Source organism: Alosa sapidissima, chromosome 11 (genome assembly GCF_018492685.1).
Source record: "Alosa sapidissima isolate fAloSap1 chromosome 11, fAloSap1.pri, whole genome shotgun sequence".
NCBI classification, from domain to species: Eukaryota; Metazoa; Chordata; class Actinopteri; order Clupeiformes; family Clupeidae; genus Alosa; species Alosa sapidissima.
Window position 1 is genome coordinate 21423721 of NC_055967.1, and position 12765 is coordinate 21436485.

Genomic DNA, 12765 nt, shown 5'->3' on the forward strand with positions numbered 1-12765 from the left:
TGAGAGGGCATTTTCCATGTAAACAAACCCATTGATGGCGGCTTGCGGAGGCAGCAAAACGACTGCAGGCACCAAAGGTTCTCACAGACGTGGGCGCTCGGGATCTGGGAGTGCTGCGACGACAAATCGGACATCACGACCCAACTGAGGCCGCCACTGAACTGAAGCGATGACCTCCTACCTCCATTCTCAACTAAGAGGCAGCCCTTGGAACATCTCATTAATGTTTGCACGCAAGCACACACACTCCCCCTGCAACCAAACCACCCACCCCCAAGCCGACAGAGGGAAGAATCTACCCCTATGCTGCTGAGCTACCCCCATTTCATTATCAGCGTTTGAGTATGACATTGAGATCAGCGTGCCAGCCAGCACATAGATAACCCCCAGCCAGCTACATTAAGGGCCTTGGATCAGGGCCCTCAGGCTGACGGGCCCAGTTTGCAGCAGACGCTTTTTAAAAAAAAAAGCCCATGCTGGCTCAACGTGTGTGCTCCTGCTCTTAAAAACTTAATCGGCCTTGCAACACATCGCAAGCAAACATTTATCAAAAACAGTGGCGAAAAACCACCCAAGATGTCTGGTGCTCACGGTCGGGGGGCTGCAGAAGTTGCTCCACATCATGAAGCCACCGGAGAGAGAGAGACCTGATCCAGCACTTTCATGTCGAGTAAAAGCACAGACTTGGCCTTGAGTCAAGAGCCAGCCACCAACCGCTGATGTGATTTGCATGGATATTGTCTCAGAGGAAGGAATATTTCCACAGATATTACTGATGTCAACCACATACCCGACACACAACAGTTTTCCCACCGGCTTCCTTGGATTCACATTCCCACGGCCTTCATTTACATGTAAAAGGCTCCATGTCACACAGAGTAAGGAATGGGAGGCAAACCCACCAGGTGTAAGATCCAGATTCAGAACTCTACAGAATTAGCATTAGGTCGGCTCACTAGCATGCATAAACATTTCAGACATGCTCCAGTGCTTATGGCTTATGGGGAGGGGAGACACTTTTGCATGGTACTGTTGACATTGAGAAGCAGAGCAACAAAAAGATGGCGCCATACCCAATGCCACTGCCAATTACAGTCTGTGGAAACCATCCAATCATGGAAGTATGATAAACCTGCTGTTGCGCGTAGTTATGCATTGTTATTTTAATCTAAAGGACATTACTATATCTATACTGGGCCTAACATCCCTTTCAAGCCTTATACATTATCAAGTAGCTCTGAATTTGCAGTTCTACCCTTATTCTGTTTATAACATTTCCATTATACTGGAAATATTCTTTTAATATAGACAAAATGTATTCAGGGGGCTTTCATTATAGTTATGATAACTTGTCAACACATTCAACATTTGACAAACACCATTGTTCTTGCCATGTGGCTATACGTGATAACAAATGTAGCAATACTTTCCCCATTAGCACATGTTTCCCCTGTGAGCAAAGTCTGCTCGTAAAAATCACTTGCCACTAAAGACAACAATGGGTACATCTCAGCTTCATTATCCAGCAATGACAGATAGCACGCTTAAGCCTCATCTCACAGGAAGGCCCGGAAGAACTGCAGAACGCCCCTTCACAAACCGTTATTACAGTTCGAACTCTTTCAACACCGCACTGCAGATGACAGCGCTCGGGAGAAAATGACTAACCCTTCTGCTGAAAGACTTCCAAAGCTGACAAGAACGTGGTGAGGACAAGGACACCCATACATTACAGCTCTATACACCTCCAGTGAAGCTCAAGTAAGCCAATCTCAACAGCTTCCCAGCACGCAGTTGGAAAAGAGCCTGCAACAACGTCCTTGCAACACACTGCTCTCTGTGAAATACCATGGAGGTGGTGTGTTATTCTCAATATTCAATCAACTGACAACTAACAATATTCAATCAACTGACAACTGACAATGTTCAATCAACTGACAACTGACAATATTCAATCAACTGACAACTGACTAGATAAATTGCAGTGATGAGATGAATTTGAGCACTGACAACAGCACTGAATAGTTACCATGAGAGAAAGTACAGTATCAATTGGATATCCTAGGAATGTAGAGACATCAACAGTGTTCACGTTTACTTTACTCTTAACCCCTCACCATAACTGACACTTTATGTGCCATCTCTTGATCAAATGAGTGTGCAACTTCATGGGGTTTTATGAAGGCACTAAAACATGTATGTTTCAGAATAGGCATTATCTAAGCTGGCACATTACCCTGCGATAGTGAGATTAACATTCAGTTCCACTTCACGGCATCTTGTCAGGTTCTCTCTGAAGTGGAAAACAAAACTTTGTAAAGCCCCACTCTGTTAAACGTCATCTACTCCACTTGGTCGAGACATCACAAACGCTCTGAAGTGCATGCTGAGGAGGCTGTAATATGAGCCCACATAACTTAACCAGGAACCTTATCACCATGTGACGGTTATCTTTTTTGGGGAGATACACATTTTGTTTGTGTGCCTGCTGTACGGCCCCTTGACAAAACAGGGCCCTTTTCATCCTTGTCTTGTTTCAAAGGGGCTCTCTCAGAAGAGCACAGCAAAAGGGAAAGAAAAAAAAGGGGGGGGGGGGGGGGAAGACTTCTTCCCCCTTCCCCTTCTAAATGGAGCAGCAACACAAATATCTTTCAGACGTACACAGAGGAGAGCTACTGGCTGGGCCATTGAGGGGCGTCTCTGTGCTGTTCCGATGAACTGGGACATTTGGCAAGTTGAGCCCGCAAGCACTACCCCCCGTCCGTCCCCAAAAACGGAGGTTCCCCTCCCAACACCTCCCCTTGTCTTCCCTTTCGCCTTTCTGCAATCGAATTCTGGCAGAGCAAACTTTGATTTAAGACAAGACTCCTCTTTCAGGCGACGGGGATGGTGGTGTCTGGGCGGGGGGCCGCATAAAGGGTGGATGGTAAGGACCCTGAGATCACGATCCCTGACAAAGGAGGCTTTTACGCTCTGCTTTATTCCCACTGACCAGTACCTGGGGACTGGCCAGAGGTGAGACGAGTCGTTCTCCTCGAACTCCACAGCCTCTCCGGCGTCCAGCGAGCCTCTCGAGAGCGGAGACGAGATGGTCAACGAGCTGAGAGCTTAGAGCCTGGAGTGCCGTGGAGCCTGGGTGACAGGCGGGGGCTGATGACGCACGCGCACTCTCAGCGCCTGGAGTGGAATTCGCTGGCTGGGAACGTCCGTCTCTCTCTCTCTCTCTCACTCTCTCTCTCTGAGAGGGGACAGCAGCATGTAAATCAGCTCCTCTCATCTCCTCGGGTGGTCCGGCGACACACAAAGAAGCGCACAGTGGCAAACGCCGCCACAAAACACCGATCTTTCCCATTCCCTCTCAGCCATGCTGCATGGAACTGGCCCTCTCCAGAACACCCCATTGGAATAATTATAAACTCATTGAGATCTTAGCACACCATCTGGCACTCAATAAATGTGAGGTACAAAAATATTAATCATTATGGGTGGTGAGCAGAAAAGCTCCATTGATTTGTGTTCCTGGTTTGTATTTTTTGTTTTGTGTTTTTTTTCTCCTCTTTTCTTCTCTTCTTGGTGGCCAAGTATTTCACAAAGCATTACCCGCGCTGCAATTATGGGGCTAAGCAGTTCCATATTTAGGCCGGCTGGATCAGGTCTGGTCGTGCTGCGTGTGGCAAGCGTGCCGGCCCGTGCCCAGCGCAGCTCCACTGGGCCACCGAGTTCACCGGCTCACACAGTCTACTGCCGCTGACTGGCATGGGCACAGCAAGCGCCCGCCTGGGTGGCAGACTGCGCAGCGACGGGGAAATATAATTTCAGCAACACGGGCCTGCGGGAGGACACTGAGTGGGCTTGGAGGAGACAGAAAGTAAGGTAAACAGGATAGAGATCCACAACAAACAATGAGGTTTATCTGTCACCGTCTCAACGTTTGAATGCATTACACCTCAGGGCAGCAATTGGAGAACAGTGTGGAGGAACAACCTTTACAGATACATATTTAATACTGGCTTGTGTGATACTGGGGAAACAAAAGCAACATGACATGTGATAAGTTACATTTAAGGAACAGGAGGTATTAGGGATGGTAATCCATCAGGGCATTTTCAATTGTAAGAGTCGGCACTGTGTATAGCTGTATATCTTTAAAAAGGTGGGAGTTGTACAACAAGCATGTTGTACCCAGTGGAGATTACAAACGCAAGTGTCAGAGACAGTGTGCTGCCAACTGCAGATGTTACCAGTCACTACATCCATATTGCAGTCCCTCTCTGCCCATCAAAGCAGACACTTATCACTTCATCTGCCAAAGGGGTTTATCTGATAGGGTGCGAGACTCAGGCCTGAGACACCTACTGTACTGCTGCATCCAGACTAGTCTTGTTTAATCCTGCGTCATTGTGCGGCTGTTTTGGCCTTTGATGATGGCTGCAGGTGTCGTCCTCGTGGTAAGCTCTACCTCAAGGCCTCAATTTGACACATGCTTCACTTAAAGATTTTTGAACAACACCATTTTTATTCATTCAGTGCACCCAAATATTTGCTAGGTGACAACTTCAGCTACAGCTGAGAAACATTTTGGGGAAGGTTGCTATGCAGACAAAGAATTCTTGAGTGGATGGGCTCATGAAAGCTCAAGAATATGCATTCTAAACAGCTCCACCCACCCCCATACCAACCCACAGCGGCAGCATATTTCAAAAGCTTGGCCGAGACAATCAAGATGGTTTGTGCCACACACAGACTCTGGCGGCTGAATGGGGAAGCATATTAAGAAGGTATCAGTCCAACAGTGTGGGTCACTCAAACCACTCGAAACTCAAGGAGAAGACAATGGCCACAACTGGGCCACAATGGGTGAGTTCAGACTACAAGCAAATCGGGTGCCCTGCACATACAAGATTTATAGCGTCTACGACAAAGGCCGCCCACAAAGATTGCAGCGAGTGATTCTTTACACTTGTAGGAGGTGAACTTTGCAGGGTCACTTCTCTCTTTGTGGGGTCTTTCCAGTGCCAAAAGACCAAAGTCATAAAAATTCAAATGAAATGGGTGGAATCGAATACCACAGTTAATGCAGGGCTAACTTTAAGAGTCATTATTTTTGTCTTTCTTCTCTGGGGGAGGCTTAATGGTTTAGAAATACAGCTGTAAAATGCCAAACATTCTGGAACTGATTTTCTTTCATTCTGCTCAGAATTACAATAACATTTCATAATAGGGCTCAAATTGTCTCGCTAGCCAGCATGCCAAGTGCTTAGAGGCCGCGAGGCTCGGCGGTTCATGCATTTCTCATTACCATTACACCAATAAACGGAACGAGGTCAGGTAAAGTGGTGAAAGAAATCTCACCCTCCCACTGGCTTTTGGAGACAATGAATTGAAGCCGCAGGAGTTGGCTTTGGGCGAGAGTGGCCCCACTCCTTACCTGAAGCAGCACAAGGTTTTGAGTCGCTGCTGGCTGGACCGCTCCTCTTCCTCTCGTGTTTGTACACCAGATGAGGTTTGTTGTGCTCCTCTTCATATTCTTCCCCATCTGCTTGTATCAGAGGCTCTAAGAAATATTCCCCATTGTGGGTCGTAAACGTTCCAATCTAAAAGACAAAACAAAATGCATTCAAAATCAATGGCAAGTAACCATTCCAGTTATACACAAATACAAAGTGTGGCCATGATATCTTCTGGAAAACAGAGCAAGAAAGGTGTTGATGTGCTTCATGGAAAACAACGCTAATATCACGCTATAAAAACACATAGACTTTTTTTATGGACAGGACCCGACCTTACACAACAGACTGAACAAAGACAACTAGGATGTGTTCATAAGCCGAAAGGTTCTTGCTGCATTTTCCATTGTGATGACAGTGTGAACATCGTGTTCGTGTGCATACCTGCCCTTTGGCTGCAAAGAACTCGAAACACTGGCCAGTTAAATCTACACACAGCTCATGTTCATATAACTTTCCATGAAGGTTGGCCATAAAAATGACGGATCACCATCAGATTTTTGAAGATCTAAATCGTGGAAATATTGATTTCATTCATGTCAATCAAGTTAAACAAAAACACTGGAAGGGTATCTGTCACTCTCTGCAGCACCAAACAGCAATTACATCTGACACCCAAGTTTTACGATCCAGTCCAGCTATTTTATAGCTTTTTCCAATAGTGTAGATACAGACTACAACATCATTTTACTCTCCAGATGTCTAGCGCTGTGTCCTGGTGGATTGAGAAGTGTCTTTTAGACATGACATGTGGCTGTAAAAGTATCATTACAGGAGGAGGCACTGGCCACCAGTGGAAGGCTAATATTGTTCCGGTGCCTGACGATTCCAAAAGCTCCCTTCAGTTCAACATGAGCTCACTCATCACGCCACACAATGGTGTTTATGCGGTAATTTAATACGCATACTTGAACAGGATATTGCACGCTGGAATGTTATCTGTTTGAGGCTTTCTTTCCATGCCCACTGAGAACTGACAGAGATTGTCAGTAATGTAAATCTGAAAGGACCCCTCGAGGGTGGGAAAAATGACATAATTCTGTATGTACAAACTCTTATTTTTTTTCCATCGCAAGCAGGGGGTCCTCTTTTAGCGGAAAAACACACAGCTCTGATCACTGTACTGGTATTGAGGGTGTTGGGACTCACATATTTCAGAAGCACTGACAAAGCGACTGCAAATGCCTTGCCATTGCATTTCATGTGGAAAAACCTTGAGCAGTCTCTGCAAGGACGAGCAATGTCTGCAGCTTAACCAGCACTGAATCGGGGCACAGAGTTTGGCACAGAATGAAAAGGTTATCAAGGAGCTCCGGCTACTATATAGAACTGCAAGCCACTGCACTGACCACACTGAACATCTGTACACAAGGCCATCGGCGAATATCTTGTCTGTGAGTTATGTCAAGGTGCAGACAGAGGCTGTCAGCTGGCTGTGGAATGAAAGTCTCATTCTACATTCAGCCCATGACAGAGATAGAGGTCCCACTGGATCAGTCATTCCCATTTACAATGTGTTAAACACAACACTGTAAACCTGTACAATGTCTCTATATTACAGTGTACCTCCAGAGCCACTAGAGGACAATTCACTTTTTCTTGACTGTTTTCATAAGAGTTCCATACAGAGTGTTTGGGAATGCATACATACTGTTCGACGCAGTATGTCAGTTGTCGGAATCCGAATATTTGCACAACGGCTGCTGTTCAATATTGGGTGCTGAAATGTGCTGGATGTGCTGGAGTTTAATAAGTGAAACTTCAGCTATGAGGACAGGCACAGGAATGCTTTTGTCCGATACACACACCAAAGCTGCAGACGTACAGTGAGGCATAAATCTCCCTCGGCTGCAAAGGTGTCTGGAGTTTGCACTTTACACAGCTATACATCACACTGCACTGTTTGCCCTCTTGCATTTCACACATGCACAATCACCCACCCACCCAGGTACACACACACACACACACACACACACACATCTCTAACCCCAACCCTTCTCTCAAGTCTAAGTTTTTATACAGCCACTTGACATTTGGTCTGCAGGCCTTGGCAAACAGTTCAAGCACCATCCATGTTGAGACTGAGAGCCATAAGAACAACAACGCGGCACCGAGAAACATCTAAAGAGGCTAAGACTCCCTTCCGCACATTTGTGGTGTCTAAAGAGGCTAAGACTCCCCTCCGCACATTAGCGGAACATCTAAAGAGGCTAAGACTCCCCTCCGCACATTAGCGGAACATCTAAAGAGGCTAAGACTCCCCTCCGCACATTAGTGGTGTCTAAAGAGTCTAAGACTCCCCTCCGCACATTTGTGGTGTCTAAAGAGTCTAAGAGTCCCCTCCGCACATTTGTGGTGTCTAAAGAGTCTAAGACTCCCCTCCGCACTTTTGTGGTGTCTAAAGAGGCTAAGACTCCCCTCCGCACATTAGTGGTCTACCACTATTGCGTTAACAAAAATCCCCCTTCTGTTTGTTCACTGCAACCTCCACTTCTGTCTCCCTCTAGCTTTAACTTTGGGACTCCCACACCTCATACCTACCTACATATACAGTATAGACAGCAGCACACAGTGTGCCGGGCTTGAGCAGTACAACCCCCCGGCGTTGTAAATTGCCGCATCCTGACTGCAATAATAAACCGAGCTGACTTGATTGGCTTTTCAGCTCCGTGTCGCTGACCCCTTGCTTTGAGGTTTCATCGGTGCGTAATGAGCTCATCAGAGTGAGATGAGCATGATCATTAAAGCCCAGGGTTTCACTGAGAGGCACACGTTTACGACCCAGTAGCCTGGAGCAAGGGGAGGATACACTGTTTCCATTGTCCTGCCAATTCTACATGAGCGATCATACCGCTGAGATTTACTAACTAGAGCACTGACAGGTCAGAGAGAGCACTGTAAGTCTTGTGCTGTCACTTCCTTACTTCCACTCAACCAAAAGGAGATTATGACACTTTCAAATTCTTATGCTTTGTAATTCATCCATTTTCAGACTGAGTAACTGCAGGTCAAGATGTGATCAGATTCACATATATGGAATATTTCAAGTTCACTAATGTAATAGTTATGGAGGTATAACTGTAACACTAGTTGATAAACCTTGAAAAATAGGTCAGCGTCAATCCGGATGTGGGTCAGAACCTTCAGATGGCCTATAGTTATATCTTGGTGTCATTTCCTAGACAGAGATCACTAAAAGAAAACCAATACCATTCATGGATAAACACAGTGATAACAATGCATCCCATGGCCCTGGAGGACAAACACATATACAGTGCGCTATACAGCCACAACAGTCAGTCACTCATACAGCACCGTGTCAATTCAGTATGAAGCATGCAGATGGTATGAAGCTTCCCTCACCATTTTGGTGAAAGGTATAATGGATAAATGTGCTATGTGGATATGTTTACACAACATGACGAGTTTGGGGGGAGGTGGCCACTGGCCAGACTGGGAACCTGAGGCTCCTGCAAATTGTGCATGGGTGCTCTGACACACTCTCTCGAGAGTCAAGACACATCTGCTTCCAAGACCCTATCCCGTTTAGACCCTCAAGCTAACTGGCACATATCTGAGATGTGTATGAGGCAACGGATCGTGAGAACAGACACTGCCATGGCTAGTGCTGAGTGTGGCAGGCAGAAGGACAGACCTTACAGCTGCACTGGCTGTTGTCAATGCCATCCTGCCCCAGGTCTGAACCAATAACCTTATCTTACCTATGACATCATCACTCTGACACTATCTGTCCAACTCTCCTAAATCCAAATTATAACAGATTCAAAAAACACATCTGTTGGACTCTAAAGCACAACAGACACTGTCTCAAAATCAGCTGATGTCACTGTACCACAGATAGACATAAAGGTTTCGTGAAATGGGTCAGAAATCTAAAATGGTTTTAGAAGCTTGACTCATTCAATCTTGCTCATAGCAGTGGCAATTACCATTAACTTGTCAACAGAGTGTGTGCCAAGTTGGTCAACAACTGAATTATTTGAGGCTTTCCTTGTAACATAAGACCTAGCACGCAAACTTATTTCAAGTCTGCGCTTAAGATCCATCTCAAATGACCTGTTACTAGCCTATTGCATGGAGCCTGCGGATACTGTAACGTCTGTAATAGGCTGATGACACAAGGCCAAATTCCAGAGTAGATATTTCAAGACCCGGTGTTTCTTGCTGAGTCTTTGGTGACTGACAACGCCGTCCCTACGGGAGGATGAAGTCATCCTGCTATGTAATTCGTGCACAACTGCCTGAACGTAGAGATAATGCAATGTAATGTGTCGATTCAAATTCCAGGTACGTTATATTATGCATGCAGGTAAGTCACTGAACCTAAATACACGAGAGCATAATGGATAGAATGGACTACAGACTTCTAGTAGTACTTACAAGACCAGTGCACAAACTGAAGACTGCTTGGAATTCCGTTTTGGAGTTGACATGTCCGCGGAAGAAACAGTGGCGCATATCATCATTGAGGTCTGTGTTGGAGTCGTTCCTCTGCTCCAATCCTAAATGTGTCACGGTGTACGAGGGAGCTATAAATCCCGAATCCGCTGTTAGGTTGAGATGGAATCGCTGTCCGAAGGCGTCTATTCTATAATGAGCCCTCAAACCCGTCAAGTCCGCATCCGTACTTCTGCGCTTCCGTTTGTAGTGTAGTTTATGAGGGAACGACTCTCCAAAATCGTTAATGCGGAGAGGGGTGATAATTTCATAAGATGACAGCTGTTTCATGAAACTTTCTGTAAGGGTAATGAAGAGGAATATGTCAGATTAGTTGGGTTTGTGCAACGCTTGCATTTTTTTCATACACGATATTTAGTTATTAACAATGATATTTTAAATAAAGCTTAAACTAGGCTACTATTTGCCACAAAGACATACTCCAGCTAACATACTCTTTTTCCAGACATCTTCCTTCACTGACATCTTACGACAGCGCCATATCACCACCGCTTAAGAGCATTTTCACTGAATGAATACCTTATTTTTGCGAGATATAGTCTCATAAATCAAAATAACACTTACCTTGCTTAGGATGCAATTGGTATGTTCGCGAGTTTCGGACGAGTGCTGATAGATGCCACATTAGTCCAACCAGCCAGATTGCAAACTGCATGATTTCCTAAGCGGAGAAAGCACGGCTCTTGCTCCACAGAAGTACCTTCTGAAGCGGCTCTCCCCCTCCTTTCCCGGCTTGTCAGCAGCAGCAGGTCGTAAGATCTGCGAAGGCACTCTGCACCACTACTCTTGCAAAGTGCACTGGCCTCATCGCATTGCTAAACGTGCGTGAAACGGTCCCCTGTGAACACGTACTATTTACAATACATTCCAAAAAAATGGTGTCTATGCGCGCTACGTGTATGCAAAAGAGGGATCGGTGCCAACTAAACTTTTCTTTGGCCATCTGTAGGACACCCCTACCCCCCACCTCCACCGCACTCCAAGTCCTCGCCAACATCAGACAGGAACGCCCCTAAGCCGCTGAACCAATCGAAAGTTTTGTCTCGTTCACTTCACAGACTGAACTGTGACAGAGTTTTTGTGAGTAGATATGACCAAAACTCACAAAAGTTGTGGTGGTGCACTATGCCTGGAAGCCGTTGATATGCCCTAGTATGGTTGAGCATAATAGGCTACGGTGAAAACCACTCTCACAGCTTCGCCATTTCAAAAGAGAATGTGGGTAAAATAAAAATAGAAGAGCTTCACAACTTCAGATGTAAGTTATTGAGTAATGTGTTGCGTCTTGCGCATGAACTAGACGAACAGTTAGCCAACATATTTTAGACATTTATAATTTATCCTAAAGTTATTGCAGGAAATCTATTCTAATCTACACTTTTGAAAGACTCAGAAAGAAGATACAGAGTACCTACATCAAGTAGAAACATTTTCAAGAAATCTTTTATACCATCATCCATTATTTTGCTAAATCAATTAAATCTATGAGTTGTATCATTCATAATCCCTGCCCCCACTGAAACTTTGATATCTTGGACTAATTTATGTGCCATTTTTGCACATTTCCATGTCATGTCTGCATGTCTGGGGCAGCAGTGTGGCCTACTGATTAGGGCTTCGGACTTGTCACCGGAGGGTTGCCGGTTCGAACCTCGACCTAGGCACGGCTGAAGTGCCCTTGAGCAAGGCACCTAACCCCTCACTGCTCCCTGCGCGACGCTGTAGCAGGCAGCTCACTGCACCGGGGTGTGCTTCACCTCACTGTGTGCTGAGTGTGTTTCACTAATTCACGGATTGGGATAAATGCAGAGACCAAATTTCCTTCACGGGATCAAAAGAGTATATACTTTATACTATACTTATATGTCTGTCAACTTGCTGTGTAGTCTTGTTTGTGTGTGCTATATGTTTGTGGGGCCAAAGATGAATTTCCACAGCAGTGGACAATAAAGATTTCTATTCTAAACTATCTAAACTAGACTCTCCAGCATGAAGGCCAGTTGATGGATGGCAGCACTCGCCTAGTTGTGCCCTTAATTCTAAATATTAGGTCTCAAAATCCTGTCATTCTCTACCCGTTTTGAAATCCTAGAAAAATAATAGCAGTTGTTATGCTGAATACTGATGCTAAATGTGCTCATTTAAAGCACCAATTTATAACAGGGATGGACATACAGTGGGCCAACTAGGCTAATTGACTGTTTTCCATAATTAAATAGCTTATACCAAACTAAAATGTGGTGTCAGATTATAACTCAAAGATGTACTTTGGTAGGCTACATGGATCATGGCACATTGATCTTTATAAGTGTAATATGTTCTCCTCAATGATATTTGAAGAAAGAGTAGGTCTAGGGCCTCCCAACACATTTGTCAACAAATTTCCAAGCTACTAAGATCTATAGCTCAGTCTTCACAATCCTTTGAAATGGCGGATGAGATTAACTAATTACAAAGCAGAGGTCCCTAAATGCTCCGCAGAGGCATTCAGTCACATTTAATATATGAACATATGCTTTGACACTTAAACCGCCTTCTCCTCTAATTGCATGATCATATCAGGTTCATCTTTGAGTTAGCCCACTACAGTGGATATTTCTTTATTGCACCTTTAAAAGGTGATGGACTAATAACTGCCCATTATGTTGTATGCTGTAAAGTAATTATGTCAGGTTTGGTCAAGTTAACGCTTTACCTTACCTATCTCTGTTCAATCCATCTTTACCCCAGGCGTTGGCTGTAAACACATTTAAGACAATTCAGCTCCCCTGCAGTAGTT

At 45.1% G+C, this 12765-nt stretch overlaps 1 protein-coding gene across 1 annotated transcript in view; it reads right to left on the minus strand.

Annotated features, from left to right (window-relative positions):
- Positions 1–10872, minus strand: part of LOC121724137 (A disintegrin and metalloproteinase with thrombospondin motifs 20-like) — a 90557-nt gene extending 79685 nt beyond the window's left edge. Inside the window, exons 1-3 of the mRNA XM_042110498.1 lie at positions 10551–10872; positions 9909–10264; positions 5429–5594 (exon numbers count right to left, since the gene is read on the minus strand). Coding sequence (XP_041966432.1) covers positions 5429–5594; positions 9909–10264; positions 10551–10641 — 613 coding nt within the window. The 5' untranslated portion in view covers positions 10642–10872. The remainder of the gene's footprint in view (positions 1–5428; positions 5595–9908; positions 10265–10550) is intronic.
- Between the last annotated feature and the right edge of the window lie 1893 nt (positions 10873–12765).